This window comes from Herpailurus yagouaroundi, unplaced genomic scaffold, assembly GCF_014898765.1.
Source record: "Herpailurus yagouaroundi ecotype Mexico unplaced genomic scaffold, PumYag 199, whole genome shotgun sequence".
In the NCBI taxonomy this organism is placed as follows: Eukaryota; Metazoa; Chordata; class Mammalia; order Carnivora; family Felidae; genus Herpailurus; species Herpailurus yagouaroundi.
Window position 1 is genome coordinate 4794844 of NW_024412430.1, and position 22608 is coordinate 4817451.

The 22608-nt window shown below is 44.7% G+C and overlaps 1 protein-coding gene across 8 annotated transcripts in view; it reads left to right on the plus strand.

Moving 5' to 3' along the window:
* PRUNE2 (prune homolog 2 with BCH domain) overlaps positions 1-22608 on the plus strand; it is a 274947-nt gene that overhangs the window by 212640 nt on the left and 39699 nt on the right. For all 8 annotated transcript variants that reach the window (XM_040449313.1, XM_040449305.1, XM_040449310.1 and 5 more), the window contains exon 10: positions 22235-22314. In XM_040449313.1, coding sequence (XP_040305247.1) covers positions 22235-22314 — 80 coding nt within the window. The remainder of the gene's footprint in view (positions 1-22234; positions 22315-22608) is intronic.

The window sequence follows — 22608 nt, forward strand, 5'->3', positions numbered from 1 at the left end:
TTCCATTCACATTCCATTTGGGTTTTCAGACTCGAATGGCTTTAGTCCTGGGGAAAGATTTCTCTCTTATTAAAGGATCATAATACTTCCTTGACCTTTAGACTTCATACTTTCTTGCTAGCCAGAAGACAAGGGTGTGGGGTTTGCCCATAGGTTCACGTGGTCAATATAGGTTATGATGGGAAAGCTCGAGTTCACCTACAGCAAGTAAAAGCTTATTTTTGTTTTTTGCTTTTTGTCTTCTTACCCAGGCTGGAACTGCTTGCCCTTTGTTTGACACGCCAAGATCTTGTAGACAGAGGCTTGACGTGAACCATCTTCCCGCTAGAGTGCTTGAATTGGGGATAAGTTCCCAAGTATTTATCAATTCCAGTTAATAGTATAGCTGGGGAAAACGGGCAAGGGGAAGAAGGGGCAGAGGGAAAGGCAAAGAAGGACAGATTCTGTCCCTGGTGTCCTGTCTGCATCGGAGTTGACAAAGAACACCTGGATGCAGGTCCTTCTGCATTAATAATGGCAGGAATCTTGGGGGTCCTGGGGGATAGATGTGCAAGCGAGGTGCAGGAAGGAGAAGAGGAGTGGATGCCCCCTATCTGAGGACCATTATCATTTGCGGGCTCTGGCAAGTCCTTTGCCTACTGTTTTGATAGTTTCCTGTATTGTTCTCTGTATTGTTCTTACATCCTGAGTTTCTACTGCTAGGGTAATAGAAGCTGAAATAAATCTTAGAATTCGTTTGCACTCACTTCTTCAGTTTACAGGCAGGAAAAAAAAAAAAAAGGAGCCTTGGTTACAGTGAGGGATTGGCTCAAGGTCACAGTCAGTGGCTGAGCTGGGATCTGGACCAAGTGGCCACAAGCTCTTGATCTTGTGCTATTTCCTTCCACCCGGCAGCCTTATGAGAAGCCTCTAGCGAAATCTCGTCCATGCATTTAAAGTTCTCAGGGCTTAAAAAAAAAAAAAAAATTACCAGGCTTCTATTTTAAGGATGAGGTGGCATTTCCTAGTTCCTTCACAACCCTTAAAAACTGGGGGGAAATGTGAAAACAAAACAAAACAAAAATGGGGGGAGGTGGGAAATGTAACTGAATACCCCTCTCAGAGCTTGTGCGTCTATTATGAGCAAGATGCTGTCCTTAAGGATGGCACGCGATGCACACATAGTCAAGAAGCAGTCTCTCCCCTGGCTCTAGTGGGGAGGAGGGGGTAAAACAAATGGCTTGCAAAGGGCAGAGTGAAGTCAGTTCCGTAAGAAGTGCAACGGTGGAGCCCTTAAAGCTGGAAGAGCCTCTCTCCTCCTTTGTTGTAAAGGAGCAAGTACGGGATACAGTGAGTACGCAGATAAAGTAGATTCAATAGTAGGGAGAAGGAGCGCTTCAGCAGAAGGGAAGACAAATCGAACTCTAGAGGCAGGAGAGCCGTCAGCAAGACTTGGGAACCTGGGAGCCCTTTTTGTCTGCAAGGTGGAGCCGTTGTGGACCCTCGGTGGGCGGAGGGGGGGATCCGTCTAAATGGTGGAGAACCCCCGAGGGTGAAACAAAGCGATCTGTGTCCCAGGTATTGGCAGTGGGAAGCCAGTGTTTCCTGAGCCCGCCGTGGTGATTGGTATTGGCGAGGCACTGGTGTAGGAGAGACGGGAAGCAAGGGTGTGAGGGAGGGGGTTGTCCACCTGAGACACGGTAGAGGCTAGAACGGTGGCAAGCGCGGAAAGCAGGGAGGGGATCCCGGAAGGGCCCATGCGGCAGAGAGGTAGAGGGCTGGAAAACGGAGGCAGGTGAGAGTCTACTGGGGAGATGCTTGGAGAAGGGCGGGCACATCCTGTGACGGGTGATCATTTCGTTCCCCGTGACCGAGGGTCTGCAGCGTCGCTGCACTTGACAGAAGTTCACAGAAGCAAGGTGAAGGAAAGCCATGAGCGTCTCCATCTGAGCGAGACAGAGCCAGCTTTGGTGGAGGCACTCGTGGAGAGCTAGAGCCACGTCTGACGAGTCAGCATGAGGTCATGGTCCCATGCTGGCCAATGGTTTCTAGGACTACACTTAGCCACCGTTACCAAGAGCACAGGCTGCAAGCCTCTGTGTCTGCTGAGGTGTACCTGCTGGGGTGGGGTGGGAAGCGGATGCTGACATTTTCCTCTAGTTTTCTTCCCTGCTGGGCTGTGGCCAACTCTAATCTTACAAGGAGAGGAGAGAGAACCACCCCCCCCCCCCGCCCGCATTTGAAGGCAGGAGATCAGGCCAAACAGTGTCCCGGACAAGCTCCGAGAAGATTCCGACCCACAGAAAGGAAGAACAGAATAAATCCTAATTATGGGTTGAGGGTTGAGGATAAAGGGGAGAGAGGGAACAGGAGAGCTCAGATGTAATCTAGCCCCCTCCCAACCCCACCCGTTCACCAGGTGCAGCCCAAACACTGTCTCTTGTCTGGGGACTTCTAGGTTCATCGATTCTATGCCCTCAGCTGGAGGAACTACTCCTGCCTCTGAAATTCCGTCATTACCTCGCATGCCATTTCACTCCACTCGTGCTGTTTTATGTGAACCCGTATGTGTGTTTCCTTCTTTATCCTCTTAGATTCTAAATTCTGGAAAGGCAAAATGTGTGTCTGAACCGTTCTTTTTGTAATATGCCCTCCCCCAGACTAGTTTCATGCTTTCCATATGGTTCTGGGACTGAAATGTTTGTTGAACTCCTACTTTAAAGAGTAACCTGGTAAACGAACTGAGTACCGTAGAAGCTACCTCCGTCAAAGCTCACGGGAAGCTGGTTTGGAAACCTCAGGTGGATAATTGGAATGTTTAGGTACAGTTCTGCCTGTGGACAGAGATCTTTCAACACCTCTTTCAGTCCAAAAAGTCATAAAGGAACACAGGCTTTCTATACCAGGATTTAGTGCTGTCTGAACCCAACACGGAAGCTCCATTTCGAAAGCCACCAATGCCCGTGAAGCAAGGGAACCTTTTATTCAAAGAGGAATAAAAAGGTTTCCTAGCAAATTCATTTTTCTACAGCCAACTCCCAGAAATACCCAGGCAAGGTTGATGAAACTGGAAGTTCCAGAAATAGCTCTTCCTAAAATAAAAGAGGAGTGAAACCAACCTAATGTGATCGCAAGAGAGAAGCTGTGCAAGAGGTTAGGAGGGCAGGTAAGATGGAGATAATGGGAGAGCTGAAGATTTTTGATCCAGGGGAAGGCTAGTATTGATAACTAAAAGAAAGCTTGGGCTGGAGCAAAACCCCATAGGAAAGTTTTCTTTGTGCCTTAGACTAAATTCAGGGATGATCAAAGATCATGTCCTTGATATAAGGCCTGAGACTGGGTTTGACATAAATGGCTGTCACCAAATTTTCCACGTACTTACCAGTTTATAAGCTCAAGGCTTGTTTCTAACTAGCTTGATGGGGAAGGTGACTGGTCTCAGGCTATTACTTTTATTTCTCAGTCCTAACTGTTATTCGCTGGCATGGTAACTAGGAAATGCGAGCGATACGCCAGACAGAGTTTTGGAATCTCCCGTAACGCTATAATTCTGTGAACAATTATTCAAAAGCAGAAGCACATTGTCTCCCCAAATATCCGTCTACCTGTCACAATGAAGACATGGCAATGTAAAAGAGGTAGCTAAAGGAATCCGAGCTCTCTGGAAAGCTGGCATAGCTGTACAATACCCAAATACGTCTCTCAGGAGAGTATGAAATTAATCAAGTCCCGTAAATTAGCTTCAAAGGATGTAATTATACTATGCAGTGGGACATGTGTAAGTAAAGGTGATGGATTCCTTGTCTCAGTCTCAAGGGGCCTGACTTGGGCTTCCCTCTTTGCCCCTCCTAGAAACAGTAGAAGGGCTTTCTTGGAGCTAGGTGTACCAGTGGAAAAGATCAGATAATATACTCGTTTGCTTGAGCTGCCGTAACAAAGCATCATCAACTGGCTGGCTTAAACAGCAAAAGTTAATTTTTTCCCGATTCTAGAGTCTGGAAGTCCAAGATCAGGATATCGGTGGGGTTGGTTTCTTCTGAGGCCCTTGTCCTTGGCTTGGAGATGGCTGCTTTCTCCTTGTGTCTTCACATGGTCTTCCTTCCATGTGTGTGTCCTACTCTCCTCTTCTTGTAAGGACACCCGTCATATGGGCTTAGGGCCCACCCAAATGACTCCATTTGAACTTCATCACCTCTTTAAAGTATTTATTTCCAAATATACTCCATTCTGAGGTACCGGGGATTAGAATTTCATAACATGAATTTTACAGGACAAAATCCAGCCCGTAACAGTTACCTTAGAAATGTGATAGTGGATGTGCTGAAAATTCCTGTTGATTCCGTATTTGGTGACTGGCCCCCATGCGTCATTTGCCACACTCCTGGGCTGAGTCTAAAGGTCACGTCAGGGGTTTCATGACCATCTTGGTGACTCACAGTGAATATGGGAGGCCTAGTTTAGCCCCAAATAATTGTACTATATTATTATTTGCGTTTTTAACTTTAATTTATGGCAATACATTTATTTATATTGATATTTAATTATTATGACAATTAAATACTGTAATGATGGCAATTAAATACTTGCCAAACATTTTAGTCATTATCTCTTTGAAATCTTACATTATCTCCCCTAACAAACCCAATTTGTGGATGAAGAAATGGGGTTGATACCTTTGGCCCCACTATGATAGGTTGCCTCTCTAGTTTTGGTCATTCTGGGTTTTTTTTAAGTTTTATTTCTTTATTTTGAGAGAGAGAGAGAGAGAGAGAGAGAACTAGTGGAGGAGGAGCAGAGAGAGAGAATCCCAGGCAGGCTCCATACTCAGCGCTCAGTGCAGAGCCTGACATGGGGCTCGAACTCACAGACCATGAGGTCATGATCTGAGCTGAAATCAAGAGTCAGAGGCTTAACCTCCTGAGCCACGCAGGCGCCCCTGAGCATTGGTTTTTCTTAAACTGGTCTGAAGGTCTACAGAGAAATTCCTGGCAGGAGAATGAGGTTGAGGGTGGAGGTATGAAGGAAGTTCTTTCCAGCTTTGAATTGAGGACATAAGGGAGTTCAGAATCTTCGGACACCTTAGATGTGATCTGGAATTTTCCCATTGCCAAGAGGCCAGCTAACCTGGATCTGTTACGCCCTAACCCTTGGCAAGATGGAGGAAAGAGGAAAAGAGAAGTGGAGGCAGGGATGGGGATTAGGGATTCTGGAGCTGCCCGGGAGTGAGTATGTAGCCAGGTCCTTCTCCGGTTTGATATAGTCCCATGTATCTATCTGTGCTTTTGGTATCATATCCCAGAAAGTGTTGCCAAATCCACTGTCATGAAACTTCCCCCCCTATGTTTTCTTCTGGGAGTTTTATAGCTTTAGGTCTTACACTTAGGTCCTTAATCCCTTTTGAGTTAATTTTTGTATATGGTATATGGTAGGGGTCCACCTTCATTCTTTTGCTGGTGGATATCCAGTTTTCTCAGCACCATTTGTTGAAGAGACTGTCCTTTCCCTATTGTGTGGTCTTGTTATTCCTATCAAAAACCATTTGACCAGGGACGCCTGGGTGGCTCAGTCGGTTAAGCGTCCGACTTCGGCTCAGGTCATGATCTCACGGTCCGTGAGTTCGAGCCCCGCGTCGGGCTCTGTGCTGACAGCTCAGAGCCTGGAGCCTGTTTCAGATTCTGTGTCTCCCTCTCTCTCTCTGACCCTCCCCCGTTTATGCTCTGTCTCTCTCTGTCTCGTAAATAAACGTTAAAAAAAAAAATTAAAAAAAAAAAAAAACAAAACCAACATTTGACCACAGGTGCCTGGCTGGCTCAATCATTAGGGCAACCCTGATCTCAGGGTTGTGAGTTTGAGCCCCACGTTGGGTGTAGAGATTACGTAAAAGTAAAATTTTTAAAAATTATTTGACTGTATAGGCGTGGGTTTATTTCTGGATTCTCTGATCTGCTCCATTGGTTTATATTTCTGTCCTTATGTTGGCATCATACTGTTCTGATCACTATAGCTTCGTAATAACTTTTGAAATCAGAGAGTGTGAGACCTCCAACTTCGGTCTTCTACTTCAAGATTGTTTTGGCTATTTGAGGTCCCTTGAGAGTCCATATGAATTTTAGGATAGATTTCTCTATGCAAAAAAAAAAAAATATCTTGGAATCCAAGACACCTGCTTTTGAAAACCACTTTTCTATTATAACTTTTAGCAAAATTACCAAAATAATAACAGCAATATCTAACCTTCTGTAGCATAAACTGTGACATGTGAACATGTCAAGCAGTGTTCTCTATCCTTACCTAAATCAACTCATTTAATCCTGACAACTCCCTGTGTTAGTAGTGTTACCTACCCTGTTTACAGACGAGGAAACTGAGGCACGTAGGAATTCTGTAACTTCCCTAAGGTCACGCTTTTTTTTTTTTTTAACGTTTTTGAGAGAGAGAGACAGAGTGCAAGTGGGGGAGGGGCAGAGAGAGAGGAGAGACACAATCCAAAGCAGGCTTCAGGCTCCAAGCTGTCCGCACAGAGCCCGACGTGGGGCTCGAACCCATGAACCATGAGATCATGACCTGTGCTGAAGTTGGATGCTTCAGGCACCCTAAGGTCACACTTTTTTTATATTAAAGTATAATTAACATACATTGTTTGTTAGTTTCAGATGAACTATGTAATGACTTGACAATTCCATACATGACTCAGTGATCATCACAACCCCCCTTTATCTATCTCACCCTTCACCCCAGCCACCTCCCCTATGGCAACCGCACTGGTTTGTAAGAAGAATCACTATGACAGAGCAGTTCAGGCTGCATTTGCTGAGCTCTGGGTAGATACAGTCCAAGAAGATGTGTGGAGAGGCTCACATATCACGCTGGGCTAAGTTTCAGAGCTGTGCTTCGAAAATTTTGTTCGGCATTAACGTGTTGAGAGAGAGAGAGAAAATTGAAAAAACAGAAAAAAGGAAAGAAAGTTTCCTTGGTTTACCTTTGTGAGGTACACAAAAATCAGATTTATTTTCTCTGGGACATCTCAGAGTCTATGACAGGTTCACATGTGTCATAAAATTTCAAAAGGAGGGTATGATACATGGTGTTTCCCAATCTTAACCTGGCACAAAGCCCTTTTGTATAGATCTGTGGAACCTCTTCTTTGGCACAGGCTTTGGGATATGGTGGCTTAAAAAAATGACAGGAAGCTTCCCTTCTGTCTCTTTTGCCACTGGGACAGTTTGGAACACTCAGGTACAATTCCTTCCTGTGTGTCCATTTCTTTTCCTTTTTTTTTTTTTTTAAAAACGTTCATTTATTTTTGAGAGAGAGAGAGAGAGAGAGAGAGGCAGGGCACGACAGGGGAGGGGCAGAGAGAGAGGGAGACACAGAATCGGAAGTAGGCTCCAGGCTCTGAGCTGTCAGCACAGAGCCTAATGCGGGTCTCCAACTCACAAACCCTGAGATCATGACCTGAGTGGAAGTCAGACGCCCAACCGACTGAATCACCCAGGCGCCCCATCTGTGTGTCCATTTCTGCGTGTGTCCCTATCGGTCTCGGGCCTGAACTCATGGGGAGCTGACTGCAGGAATGGATTCCAGAAATCTGCCTGTATCTTGCCATAGCCTGCTGCCTGGGGTCACTGGGGTCGGAGGGGTGACTCTATTTTAATTCGCAGCCAGTCACTGGGTGGGAATGAAAAGATGAAGGAGCTTTACGCTAGAGGAAAGCAAGGAAAAACTGAGCCATCGGGAAGGAAACCCAGAAAATAAAAATGGGATGGTGTTACCAAAGGTACAGGATACTGGAACATCCATCAGGTATTTTATTCAACAAATACTCGCTGGGGGCAGGCTGTGAGTGGTGCCCTCAGCACCCCTGGGATTTTATGGGGAACACAGTACCAGCTGGCTCTTTAGAAGCTGACAGTCAGCCCATCCAGAAGGAAATATTTCTCTTCTCCGCTTCAGTTTCTTCATTTGAGAACCAGAAACAGATAACAATGACTTAAAGGGACGCTACTCAAAGACGATGTTGATTTCAAAAGTACGAAAACTTTCGGAGGCGGAAAAATGCTACGCGAATCAAGTTTTTTCTTTTTCTTTAAGGAAAAGAAGAACATACATGAAGTCGTGGAATTTTCAGAACCAAAAATAGGGGGAGATTTTTTTTTTAATTTTTTTTTAACGTTTATTTATTTTTGAGACAGAGAGAGACAGAGCATGAACAGGGGAGGGGCAGAGAGAGAGAGGGAGACACAGAATCTGAAACAGGCTCCAGGCTCTGAGCTGTCAGCACAGAGCCCGACGCGGGGCTCGAACTCACGGACCGTGAGATCATGACCTGAGCCGAAGTCGGACGCTTAACCCACCAGGCCACCCAGGCGCCCCCTTTTTTGTTTTTTAAAGACACAAGATGCAAGACTGAAACACAAAAAGCCACACGCCTACGGAAATAAACACAGAAACAGTCAAAGGAGCCCAAGGCCAAGACTAGACCACGGGAACAGGGAAACTATCAAAAGGCAGAGTTCAGATACTGACTGTAAAAGACGGGTAGAATCAGATAAACTGAAGAGAAAGCACTGCAAAACATGAATCAGCAGTGGCCGCGAGAAGCAAGCAGTGGCCGGGCGTCTTTTATTTTGATATCCCTACCGCTTGCACGGCCCAGACCTTCAGAGATACTTGTGAGGAGGAAAGGATATGATAGACGTGCGGCCAGAGGGGGCCGCCTGTCATGGTGGGCTGATCGGAGGCTGGGCTTCTCCGCCTTTCTTCGGTGACGCTGGCATTCCGTGTTTCTGTGTATGCCTACGGCTTCCTACACTTTATTTTGGGAGACGTTGAGATCCCTGGTAATATGGCTGGGGGACGTGACAGCGTCGTATTGCTACTGATAAACAGCTGAAAGTACTACTTAGCACTTCATTTTTCTAGCATTAACTTGACTTTGCCCAAGAGAAGATTTCCAGAAACTGTTATAGAATCTAATTATACTTACGTTACCTCTTTGTTTTAGAATGCCACACATGCTGATGTTTTAAAAATGGAAACAACACAGAAAAGTAAATGAATAAAAAGCAAAAGGCCCCTTTTTCCCATACCTAACTCCATATGGATAACTGCTATTAATAGCTTATGTCTATTCCTTCTAGAATTTGGCTGTGCCTAAACATATGTATCAGTGTGCATAACTATACAAATATTATTCTAAACATACCATGTTGAGATTTCGTTTCTTTATTAAATATATCTGAGATGCCATTTCGTGTCAATGCATTTACATTTTTTTTTTTTTTTTTGCATTGACATATCATGATGAATTTAGTGCCCTGTTCAATCACTCTTCCATTAATGGGCATCTAAGCTATCCCTTACATTTTTGTAAAAAAAAATAAATCACTTAAGTAGAAAATTTCCTTTAGTCAGTGAATGGACAAGTTGGGTCCAAGGCGAAGGGCACAGTGGTGCAAAGTAGCCCATATGAGAGTGAAAGAGACGGCAAGACGCTCTCGACAGTTGGGTTGGATGCTTCTCCCAAGGCCTCCTAAAAGATGAGCCGCTTGTTGCCAAACTCAACCATCACCCTAGCCTATGTGAGCAGAAGATTAGGGGAAAGGAGAGTGAAGGAATTTTCAAGAGTCTTTGCTGGTTAGGAATAGTGGGGTGAGCCTTTTTCTGCCCCTCCAAAGCCAAGTGAGGGTTGCTCCAAGCAGGTCATGGGTAAAGATTCAGAATACCTTCCATGGTATTCATCCCACTCCCAGCTGGCGGTCTACGTAGGCAGTGGACTTGTGTGTGTGTCCTGAGGAAAGTGGCAGGGGGTAGCCTGAGCTACCACAGTGTGATGGGGTAGGGCGATACAGGATTCCTACATCATACAGTGACCCCACAGATAATAGTGGACTTGAGTCATTTTTAGAGCACCCCACCTGTTATGCGCCGAATTGTGTCTCCACCCACTCCCCCTACACACAAATTCATATACTAAAGCCTAATCCCTAGCATCTCCCATTTGGAGATGGTGGTCTTTAAAGAGATATTTAAGTTGAAATGAGGTCATTAAAAATGGGACCCTAGTCTGATATGATCGATGCTCTTATAAGAAGTGGAGATTAGGATACAGACACACATTAAGGTGAAGAACACGAGAGAGCACAGGGAGAAAGTGGCCATCTCCAAGCAAAGGAGAGAGACCTCAGAAGAAACTAACCCTGCCGACACCTTGCTCTTGGACTTCTAGTTTCCAGAATTGTGAGAAATCTGTTGTTTAAGGCACCCAGGCCGTAGTCTTTGTTAGGGCAGCCTTCCCAGCAGACTAATATGCCACCCAAGGTGAGAAGGCCCCACCCAGAGGCCGTGTCAGGAGCTGAGGACAGAGTGAAGTCGTGGTCAAGCCAGGTCTCCGGTACCAGAGGAGAGGGCACCGGGGAGTCCCCGTGGGACCTCAGAGAGCTCAAGCAAGGGAGCAGAGGCCGGGGGCTAGAGAGAACTGAGCCGCCTCCCAGAAACCGGGCTGGGGAGAGGCGTGGAAGTGGAAATACACCCCAGCGTCTCCCAGCCCCCACTGCACCCTCCCACCTACCCAGCCCCTTCCCTGGATCTAAGCTGTCTAAGTAGAAGGAGGGAGGGAAGAGCCCTTCCTATCCTGAGCTCCCTGAGGCCCAGCTTTGGGCAGTACCACTAGGAGAGTGAAGTGAAGGAGATTGGATTGTGAGATGAGAAATTAGCAGTTCTAAACTGAATTGGATGTTAACAACTGAAAGTGACAAGGTAAAAGGAAGCGGGGAAAGGAGATGAAAGTAGTACATTTGGGATAGCAGTCATCAGAGAAACGTTCAGCTGTTTTGTATTTGTATCACCATCAAATTCATATCCTTCGAAAAAACCCCGGGTTCTTTTATTACGGTAAACATCTTTTTACGTATATCATATATTCTTAGAATTGGAATGGCTGGTCAAAAGCCACCTGCAGTTACCATTTCGATGCATAAAGCTCCAAACTGTACCTCCAGTTAAACTCTTTATACTCACGCAACCATAGTTGGGGGTGCTGCTTGCACAAAACATTAAAGCTTCACAATTTTTAGAGGCATACGTACCTGACTTTGAGAATGGAAATTTTATCCAAGTTGTTTTCACGCCAACTATAGCCTCCAAGGTCAAGTCCGGTCTGCTTGCTACCCAATTTTGTACCTAAAGGTTTAGTGGAGCACAGCCGCACCCCTTCGTTTACATATTCTTTATGGTTGCTTTTGTGCTACCGCAGTGTTGCGCAGTCTCCCCACAGACGGTGTGGCCTTCAGAACCTAACATGTTTAATGTCTGGCCCTTTACAGAAAAACTTTGCTGAGCCCAGCTCTAGAGAGGTCAGCCTCAAAGCCTCTACCACACCCTGCGGGTCAGCAAATATAATTGCTTGAGCAGCAGTTGGAAGAGTATCTATGGAGGCTCCTGTTCATATTTCTGGCGTCTGAGTGTGCCCCCTCTTTTTTTTTTTTTTTGAGACAGAGAGAGAGAGAGCATGAGCAGGGGAGGGGCAGAGAGAGAGAGGGAGGCACAGAATCCGGAAGCAGGCTCCAGGCTCCGAGCTGTCAGCACAGAGCCCGACGCGGGGCTGGAACTCACGGACTGTGAGACCATGACCTGAGCCGAAGTCGGACGCTCAACCGACTGAGCCACCCAGGCGCCCCTGAGTGTGTACCCTCTTGAACGTCTGAGGGAAAGGAAGTAAAATTAAGTCAGGGAAGCCATTGCATTGTGCTGTGGGGGAGAAGAACCCTCGTGAGCGTATCTCCTAAGGCAAGGGGAGCGCAGAGAGGTCTCCACAAAGGATAAATTCCAGGTAGTGTTGAGCTGGTGAGGTGGGGGGTGGGCAGGATTGTAGGAGCCTGGGCCAAATGCCGTCACTTGGTCATCTGCAGAAGCCGTCGTCTCCAGCAACTGAAGACCGGCTTCAACTCTAAAGACCAACGGTTGTCCATATCTCCTCCCCACCCTTCGTGAGAACCTCTCCCTTGCTTAGCCACGCCCACACTCACATGCTCCTAATATCAGGAAGGAGCTTTTAAGGTTTTTTTTTAATTTATTTTTTTTTATTTTAGAGAGAGAAAGGGAGCATGTGAGTGAGGAGAGGGGCAGAGGGGGAGAGGGAGGGAGAGAGAGAGAAAGAGAGAGAGAGAGAGGCAGGGAGAGAGAGGGAGAAAGAGGAAGAAAATCCCAAGCAGGCTCCTTGCTCAGCAGAACCTAATGGAGGGCTCGATCCCACAACCCTGGGATCATGACCTGAGCCAAATCAAGAGTTGGATGCTCAATCCAGGAGCTTTTATTGTTGAGGTACAGGGCTCAGTAAACGCTACCAGGTGAATTTTACCTACTTATGTTTAGAGCAATTGCTTCTTTATAATGTCATTTCTGTAAGACTCAACTAACCTTTCTAAGTTATGTTTTAAAGAAACTTAACTTGTTAACAAAAGTAATTTGTCGGTAGAGAATTTTGATGACCAAGTTCTGATACGTGGTGAGATATTGGGAGGAACATTTCACCGGAAAAGCAGGGAGCCTTCACATCTAAAGGTGCTTATTCAATCGTTATTTCTCCTTCTCCCCTACGTGCTAGGCTCTGTGCTAAGCACCACATGAAGTCTTTTGCCCATGTGGAGGGAGGGATAGGAGTGGGGAGGCATGGCGGGCTGGGGGAGTAGACACGTTATGAATAGGCGATTGTAAACAGTATGAAAACTATCCAATGTGAAGTGAGCACAGGAAACTATGGCCCCTGGCCCATCTGTGTGCATTGGGGGTGAGATCAGTACCTGAGATGTCCAAGGGGAGTAACAGAAGACGAGCAAGATTAGCAGGACCGAGTAGGGAGTGGGCAATAAGAAAGGAGGCTCCGATTTGGCATGGGGCGGGGGGACAGACCAGGAAGGCCTCGAGACCTTTCCCTTCAGGCAGTAGGGAACACTGAAGGGATTTAAACAAGAAGGTTAGATTGAGACAGATACTCAGTCAGTGATCTGGAGGGCGTGGGGAGGAAAATCAGAAAGAGAAAAGGGGAAACGGGTTTGTGCAAGGAAGCAATGGACTTGAGCATTTACCCATTGGCATAAGTGGCATTAGCAGTGAGAGTGGACAGGAGAGGTGAGGCGAAGCCAAGGGACTGGATGGCCACCTGGATTGGGAAGAAATGGTTAGAAAAGAAGGGAAGTAAGAACGAGTGTTGGTTTGGAGGTTTGCGTGCTCAGGTAATAGCTAGAGGCATTCACTGGGACGTGGGATGTGGCAGCTTGCTTTTACTGGATGATAAAGTATCTCAACATTTAGCAACACAACAAATATTACATATCACAAGTACATTATAAATGTCAATAACATTATATATTATGTACATATAAATAACAAATATATCACAAATATCACACAACAGATATTATTCTTTCATGGTGTCTGTGTGTCAGAAATTCAAGAGTGTGATCAACTAGGTGGTTCGGATTCCGGAAGTTGCTGCCAAGGCATCAGCTGGGGCTGTGGTCATTCGAAGGCTCGATGGGGGCTGGAGGAACTTTTTCCAAGTGGGTCACTCACCTGGCTATTGGCAGGTGACCTCCGTTCCTTCCTGGATTGGAACTAGAGGCCTCAGTTCCTCACCAATGCATATCTCCCCAGGGCGGCTTGAGTGGCCTTACAACACAGCAGCAGACCTCTCCCAGTCAATGACCCGAGAAAGAGCAGAGAGGAAGCCACGCTGCTTTTTAGGACCTACTCTCAGACATCACACGCTGTCCCTCCTGCTTCATTCTGTTCTTTAGAAGCAAGTCACTCAACTCGATCCAAACTTAAGGGAAGGGGAATTAGGCTTCCACTCTTGCAAGGAGCGTCAAAGAATTTGTGGACGTTTTTTAAAACCACCCCGGAGACTATAGGATGTGGCTGATCTGTGGGGAGGAAGATGCTGGATACCGTTTTGTGCCTGTGGAGTTGGAGACGCCTGGGAGTCATTCAGGCTGTGGACGGAGAGTCCCTTCATGAACGACTACATTCCCGTCCTCAGGGTGAGATGATGCCGCTTAATTTCATCGTCTCAACAACACACAAATGACTGATCTGTATTAAGGTCTTTGAAAACACACGAAGAGACAGGGCATAAGCTTCCCAGGCAGGAGGTGGAATTCTCCATGCATCTCCACTCCCAGCCAATGGTTTCGTTGTTACTGAATGCAAATGGTTGCAAAGGATTTAATTATCGTTAAAAGCAAATGGTGGGAAGCGATAGGATGGTCTTCTTTTCCTGCTCGGTGTTCCTCAACTTTAGTGTTCCTAAGATGTATTGTAAAGGATTTTATACACAGAGGATTTCAACCACATACGTTGTAATTCAGGCAACAGCTCAAGAACCTTATCCAAGGGCCATTTGGACCACAAGTCACCTTTGCCACCTGCAGACTTTTAGAATCTGACCCTGGGTAAGGAGACAGCATTGTGTTCCTCTCCTCTGAGGACTCCAGAAAAGGTGGCACGGCTTGTGGGTTTCTGCAAAATCTCCAGAGAAGTTGGTATCTGGGCGAGGGCCCAATGTTTGTGTCTTTCACTTTGTCATCCGCTTTCCCTGTCATCACCCCTTTCTTATCTGCCTCCACTGGCTGGCCCCTAGGGGCCACAGCGCTTATCTGTTCTAGGGTAAGGAAGCTCAGCTGAGCAGCTAATTGTTGCCAAGAGCCTCCTTTTATGGGCTGAAACCCAGTTTCCTGTTGTGGGACCTAAGCTCCCTTCCTTTCCTTGGGATCAGCGTGATTAAGCGGAGTGTGACACCCAGGGCAGCCTCTCTGGCTTGCCTCCCGCTTGAGTAATTTGGTAAGTGCCCTGGGGTTCACAACATGGCACCCATTCTTACCTTAAATTGTGCAGCTTACTTTATCAGACAAGAATCCTGAAACGGCAGTCCTCCAACCTGTGGGCTTTAAAGGGCTAATTTACCTACTTAACAAAGGAAGGCAAGCACCTCATGAAAAGTTTTGTTTGGTTTTTCTTTTTTCCCTGTCTCGCCGTTTCTAGAGGAAGCCGCTTGAACAGTCCGGTATATCTTACTTGACCAGAAGGAAGCCAGGAGAATTTTTTTAGAAACTCTGACATAAAGGAACTTTCTCTTTATGTAATCATATTCCCAAATATAGCCAAATATAACCATATGATATTTTTCTAAAGAACAATTAAGGTCTTAACCTGCTGCCCTACCTCTATGGAGCTATATTTTTTAGTGGCCAGTCTCACAAGAATGATTATACTCCAAAAGGGTTGCTGCGTGCTTCTGGGTGTTTATGCCCATCAGGAAACATTACCATCTAGAAATGCTAGATGTGTGTGTGTGTGTGTGTGTGTGTGTGTGTGTGTGTGTGTGACAAATCTTGATTCCCTGCCCCTTTCCTATTAAAAAGAACCTGATCTCAGGCAAGGCTAATCCTACAACAACAGTTAAATCCTTCCAGATTCAGTCATGCTGGAAGGATGTAAAATGTAGAATGGGCTTACCTCTGTACCTGGTCTAAGAAGCGCATTTCGCTGTGTCCCAAAGTTTTGTGTTTGCGGTCATTCACTAGATGACTGCCTAGTGCCATGCGACTGCATACTAGCTGCTTTGTGAAGTCCCAGAAATACAAAATAACCAATGCACGTGGAGTCCACTCTCAAACTGGAGAATCACTTATGTCACTGCCCCCCTGAGTTGGTGTTCATGATCGTGAGAGGTGGTACACAGATTTAATACAAATAGCATCGAATCACATGAGAGCGCGGTTCTTTTTTGGCTTCCTGGGTTGAGTTGAACTCCAGGAATTCAGTCCGTTTGATTTTCTAATATCCGAATTCAAAACTATTTGTTATCTTCTAGGAGTTTCCTTAGCTGCCTTCACAACTTTTGCTTCATGGAGCTTTGTTGCCGGTTATTTACAAATGGGTTTTTCGGTTTCCAAATTGTCTTTTCACGATTGATTTCTAGATGTATGTCCCTGAAGTCAGAGATCATGGCACATGTGATTTTGACTTCTGGTATCTTGTGAGACATTCTATATAGTCAGTTTTTGTAAGTTTGAAAAAAAAAATTGTGTACTTTTATTGAGTACAGATCTATTAGATCAAGCTATATTATTATATTCAAATCTGTATCTCTATGCCTTTTTTTCAGATTGATTTATAAATTCTTGAGAAGTCTATTTAAATATTCCCACACAAAATTAATTTTTCTTATAACTTACATTCAATGTTTGTTTTATTTTGGGGCTGTTGTTGAAAGCATAGAGGTTCTGGATTATTATATCTTCTGAAGAGTTATTTCTTTTACTGTGAAATAATAACTTTCGTAAAGTTTAATAATGCTTTTCTGCCTAAAATGTATCTTGTTTGATATCAATAGTGTGATGCTTGCTTTCCTGTGGTTAATATTTTTCTGACAGTTTTTATGTCACTTTATTGTCAAGCCTTCTGCCTCATTATATATTTTTTAATGTTTATTTTTGAGAGACAGAGAGCACAAGAGGGGGAGGGACAGAGAGAGAGGGAGACAGACTCCAGGCTCCGAGCTGTCAGCACAGGGCCCGACATGGGGCTCGAACCTGCAGACCGTGAGATCATGACCCAAGCTGAAGTTGGACGCTTAACTGACTGAGCTACCCAGGCGCCCCTTTTCTGCATTATTATTTTTAGATGTTCCTTTTTGAAGCAGCCTGGCTAGTCAGGGTAAGTGACACTACCAGCTAAGCCCGACAGCCTCAGATCTCAGTGCTTTCTTACAAGAAGGGTTGAAAAATTATTCCTTAATCGCTACAATCTCTTTCATATTGTTCCTTTTCAGCAGGGGGACTTTTATTGCCAGTTCCTCTGTCTACTGCATCTGATGGCAGTCCCTCATAGTGTTTTTTCCCTTGTGTAGTTTGTAGTTTGAGTTTTTTGGTTTTGGGTTTTTTTTTTTTTTTTTTTTTTTTTGCGTGAGCTTATCTTTCAGAGAGATGAGATTTAATTTTAATCTCTTGACTTGGGTTACCTACATCATTCGGGTAATATAAATTGAAACATGCTCGGCATACAAGTGCATGCCTAATTCTTACAGATTGCTTCTCATTTTCCATCCGAGATTCCAGGCAGACTTGCTTTCCAAGGCCAGAGGCCAGAGTTTCCTCTCACCCCCTTTTCAGTAAGGGGGCCATTCTTTAAGGTCCACTGCTTCCTTTAGAAGTTCTGATCTAGGCCTTTCTTCCAGCACCTGAAGGTCACTTCTCCTGGGGAGCCCTAAAGCCTGTGTCCAATCCAAAATCCTGTGGGCTACTTTCCCATCAGCTTTCTGGAGTAACTCTGTTTCTGTCACCTGGGGATTTCCCTTGGTTTCTTTCAAGTTTGGAAATGTGTTAATTACTTTTTTGCTGCTTTCTCTTATACAGCATTTCTTTGTATTTATAATGATACAGGGCAGTATACTTTTCCAGACACTAGCCTGGTTTTTTTTTTGTTTTTTTTTTTAACAGAGTGAAAGTCTTGAGTGAAAGCCTGGGGGTTTCTGCCTTGAATTTAATAGCATCATTTTATTTTTATTATATATCACTCATGTGACAATTTTAGGCAAGTGACACTAAGTTTCCATATACACCTGATACAAACCTTCCTTTCAAAATAAATGTACTTAACTAACATAAGTAAATTTGAAGAAAAGCATTAAGCAAACTAACAGGCGCTAGATGGAAAAGCCATCAAGATGATATAGAAATACTCAAGTTTAAAACATAGTTGAAAGCATTTGATGCTCTTCTGAACATTAAAAATATTCTTTTGTGTGTGAGTAACCCAGACAAGATGTGTATCATCCACATGAGCCTAGGTTGAGAATGTGGGAAATGGATTTCCCAAATTAGGGCAGAGTGAGAGTCAGATACTCCCTTCAAAACAAATAATAAAGGCCAGCTGTACTAGTCAGAATGGGCTGGATTAGGATGTGGTAACAAAGAAACTCAACATCTTCGGGCAAACCACAACAAAAATTCCTTTCTTCTTTACATAGTCCGTGAGCTTTAGTAGGGGCCTCTGCTCCTCATAGCCACTTGGCCACAACCTGACAGAGTCCCAACTCAACCACCAAGAAGGGAAGCAGCCCATGATACCTACGCACTGGCTCCTACCTAATTCTTCTGCCCAGAAGTGACACCTACCACTTCTGGTCTCATTCCCTTTGTCGGAGCAAATCACCTGACCACCCTAATTTCAAAGGAGAGCAGGAAAGTCCAATTTTACCATGTGCCCAGAAGGCCAAGAGCCAGAAATATTTGGTGGAGAGCAGTAACGAGTAGAAAACCACCCAGCAAACAAACAGTCTTGGGTCCATCCTCTAGATGGAGACGTGGAGCTGAGCATCTGTTCGAGAGGTCAGCCATAGTAGAGTCCCACTTGTATTTTACAATTCCCTCAGCCTCTTTGGTAACTCCATTCTGTAGACAGAATACCCCAAATTGAGTCTGGCTATGGATGGATAAGGAAAAATATTTACCTTCACGCTGAACAGATTTGTTACCTAATAGATCCCGAGAGGCATCCACTATTGATCTTAAGTCTGTCTTGCTCAACTGCCAGCTACTCTGGTTGGCCACGTCATTTCTATAAATATTTACAGATCCAAGGCATGAATGTGGTTGAAGTATTTACAGTGAACACAACTAGCGTTTTCTTTCAGGTTTTTGCCTCCAGGCTATTTTGGTTCAACTTTCCTTCTCTGTCCCCATGGTTTCCTAAAAGGACCCTATGGCCGTCTGTAATAGCCATGGTCTGAGAGTCCCTCTTTTCTGATCGCCCCTGACTACAACCTTCAGTTTTCCCTTCCCCCTCTGCATGCTACGGCTGGCTTTCTAGCACCTTCTTAACAGGATCCCTGCTCTGTGTTGCCAAAAAGTATTGAGAGACAAAGGCTCTATTCACTAACGTCAGTGAGTTCAGAGCACTAATGGAGTCTATGGAGATTTATGTCATACTGAAATTTTCTCTCGCCTGGGTTAATACCCAACCTTAATTGTATTTTGTCCAACAATGGCACATACTTCAATTGAATCACAAATATTATGTCTAAAATGAGGGAACGTAATACGTTAAACTTAATCAATGCTAATTTACAGAGTACTCACATGTGTATTATATTTATTCTCCATAGTCCCTGGGATATTAGGTATTTATTATAATCTCGATTTAAAATCACAAAGGTGGTTGGACAATCTTCTCAGGGCTAATCAGTTTGTCAATACTAATGGCGAATTAAAATCCAGAACTATCCCCTCAGATCTGGGACTCTTAAAGTTATTCCCTGATGTTTCCCATAACTTACAAACATTAAGAAAACCTACAAAACTATTTTATTTATTGAAGCATAATTGACACACAGTGTTCATTTCAGGTGCACAGCTTAGTGATTTGACACCTGTGTATGTTGTGCTGTGCTCACAAGTGTAGCTGCCATCGGTCACTGTTACAACACCGTTATATTCCCTGTGCTGTACCTTTCATCCCCGTGACTTACTCTTTCCGTAACCGGAAGCCTGTGTCTCCCACTCCCCTTCACGTGTTTTGCCCATCCCCCATTCCCTCGCCTCTGGCAATCACCAGTGTGTTCTGTGTATTTGTGGGTCTGTTTGTGTTTTTTGTTGGTTTTGTTTGGTTGCTTGGTTGGTGGGCTGATTTTTAAGATAACTGAGATCATGTGGTATTTGTCTTTCTCTGGCTGATTTCACTTAGCACGATACCCTCCGTGCTCGTCCACGTTGCCGCAAATAAAACCTACAAAAATTTGAGACTGATGCTATCTACCTATTTTAAAGCCCTCATATTTATTTTTGGGCTAAGGCCAAGCACCCTTATGTGCACCTTTGTGCGCTCTATGAAATAGGTACAGCTATGATGTCTTTTTTTTTTTTTTTTTTTTTTTTAAGGTTGACTCAGAGAAGACTAGAGGAAATAACGTACATGTGCATTTAGGTAATTTCAAGCTCAGTAATTCAACGCATATTTATCGGGTATTGACTTCTACCAAGTGCTGGAGACATAACAGTAGAGACAGACGTGGTTCCTGTCCCAAGAAGCTTCCAGGCCAATAGAGAAGGCAGTCGTAATAGATGACAGAAAGAACAACAATAATAACGGGTCATGTTTTTTCCCTTTTCGGGTTACTTTTTTGGCATCGTGCCTTCTCCCTCTTTTATTGGTGTCGAAAGAGAGGACCAGAAAGATTAGATAATTTGTCATATGACACACAGTGAGTGATAGAACTAAGATTGGAATCCAATTCCTCGTAAATAGCAATTTACAGATACTACAGGGTGCGTGTCAAGGAGAACACATACAGATTACTTCACATAACAGGGGATCGTGGTAAGGAAATCTGAAAAGCTCCACCATCATGGAAAACCGTCCCGCTGGGTCCCAGGACTTTCAAACCTGGGGTCTAGCACAGGCCTTCTCTTTGCTCACCACCCCCCCACCTCTATTGCTGGACAATTGGTTTGCGGCCACCCAGTACGGTGTCTCTCTTTGACACTATTTTCCTTGTTCCTGCAAATATATTATTGCCTTTGACTCCCACACCAACCTCTTGCTCACTGTCTTTCTGCCAGGGTGCAGGAATTCGTTTTGGAGAAGACACAGGATAGAAGCCTCAGCAAGCGTATGGAGATAGAAACTCCCCGACATTGTGTCTTTGAAGGGCTCTTTGGGGTTGATGGGTAAACGCATGGACATTCACTTGTCTCAGAGAGCAGCACTGAATTATTGGTGATAGTCACTATTTTAACCCCATCGTCCCATCTCCGCAGGAATGAGGCTCATCTCTTCTGTTCCTCTGTATCCTCAGCACATAGTCGATATTCACTACATACTTTTGAATAAATGAAGCAAGTACAGTAATCACTAGAGACGTAGAATTTTGTTTTTATCATGGTGCTTTACTGACAAGAAGAAGTTTGACTTGGGTCCTAGAGAAATTAATCGTCCAGGTAAGCAGATTCCAAATTTAGTAGACACAGACTCAAGTGGAGAAAAGTGTCAATAACAGAGAGGAAGAGATTAAATTTAGAATGCTAACACAAAGGCTTATCATGCTTAAATTTAGATTAGTGCCTACATCACAAGGACTAACCCCAGATGAGTGAAGTTACATGGAAGGCATCAAGAAGAACAGTGTATTGGGGCGCCTGGGTGGCTCAGTCGGTTGAGCGTCTGACTTTGGCTCAGGTCATGATCTCACAGCTCATGAGTTCGAGTCCTGCGTTGGGCTCTGTGCTGACAGCTCCGAGCCTGGAGCCTGCTTCGGATTCTGTGTCTTACTCTCTCTCCGTTCCTCCCCCACTCACAGTGTGTCTCTTTTTTTTCAAAAACAAATAAACATAAAAAAATTTAAAAAAAATAAGAAGAAAAACATATTATCGCGACCAACGGGGATATACTGAACAAGGGACAGGAGGTAAAAATTAGTCAAAGGGGAGTCACTGTGAACAGTAGTCCTATGAGAGCGTATGCATTTGTCACAATTTTCTCCAGTATTTTCCTATTCTCCTACCCTGGGCTTACATCTAAGCAGTCCGGGCCTCCATACCGTTTAGAGAGAAGAGATAATAGCTCATTACCAGAACTGTCTTCACCAACATGTAATTCACGATGAATCTTTAAATAGTCAAAGAAGGATAGAAAATAACATCAGTTGGTACCTTCGCAGGAACGTTAGGCACTTCGCATTGATTGCTTAACTTTTCAGCAACTCAACGAGGTAGGGAGTATATCCCTAATGTCCTGATAAAGAGAGAGCAGCGCAGTGTGCGTTCTCTGCCCAACAGCAATTTAATATGCTCAGATTTACACACAGGAAGAGATCTGTACGAAGTCGGGCCTGTCTTGACTCCAAAGCACGGATGTTGCCTCTGTTGTTGAGAACGTATGAAATGCCCACCTGAAGTATATTTTATTAGTTATTTGCTTTTCCTGTTTCTGATTTTTTTTTTCCTCCTGTGGTGTGTGCTTACCTACACGAGTTGGTAGGAGAAATGGCTTATTATGTGCACAGAATAAAACTGGTCTCCATGGGTCTTAGTCGCAGAAAGTCTTAATTCTCAATGGGGCCACTTACACTAGCCCTGGCGCACATACTGAGGTTATTCCAAGGGAGGTGAAAATGTTATCCTGGGATCTCTGGGCAGTCCTTTCAGGGAAAGATAAATCCCATACGATTGTTTACACGCTCTGCTTTGCTCTTTTTCAGACTGCTGTCAGAGGATGTAGGCATGGACGTCCCCCTGGAGGACGGAATGCTGAGTCCCAGTGCTGCAGACATGAGGCCTGGTGAGAGGAGCATTTCTTCATTTCCTTCAGGGGTGTTCTGTATCCCAACACTGTCATATTCAGTGAGAGAACCATTCCCTAGGCATCCAACTTGTGATTTCCGTGATAAAAGTGAAGGGAGAGAGAGAAAAAAAAAAAAAATGTGTGAGGAGGGTGGTAGGCTCGATTTGGTTAATTTCAGGGTTGACGTGAATACCGATGCTGCCTCGTGGGGGCCGCCTTTTCCCTCCTGGGCCACAGCTGGAACTGCCACAGTGTTTTCAGTTCCTGGGATAAGTAGCTACCCTATATCAT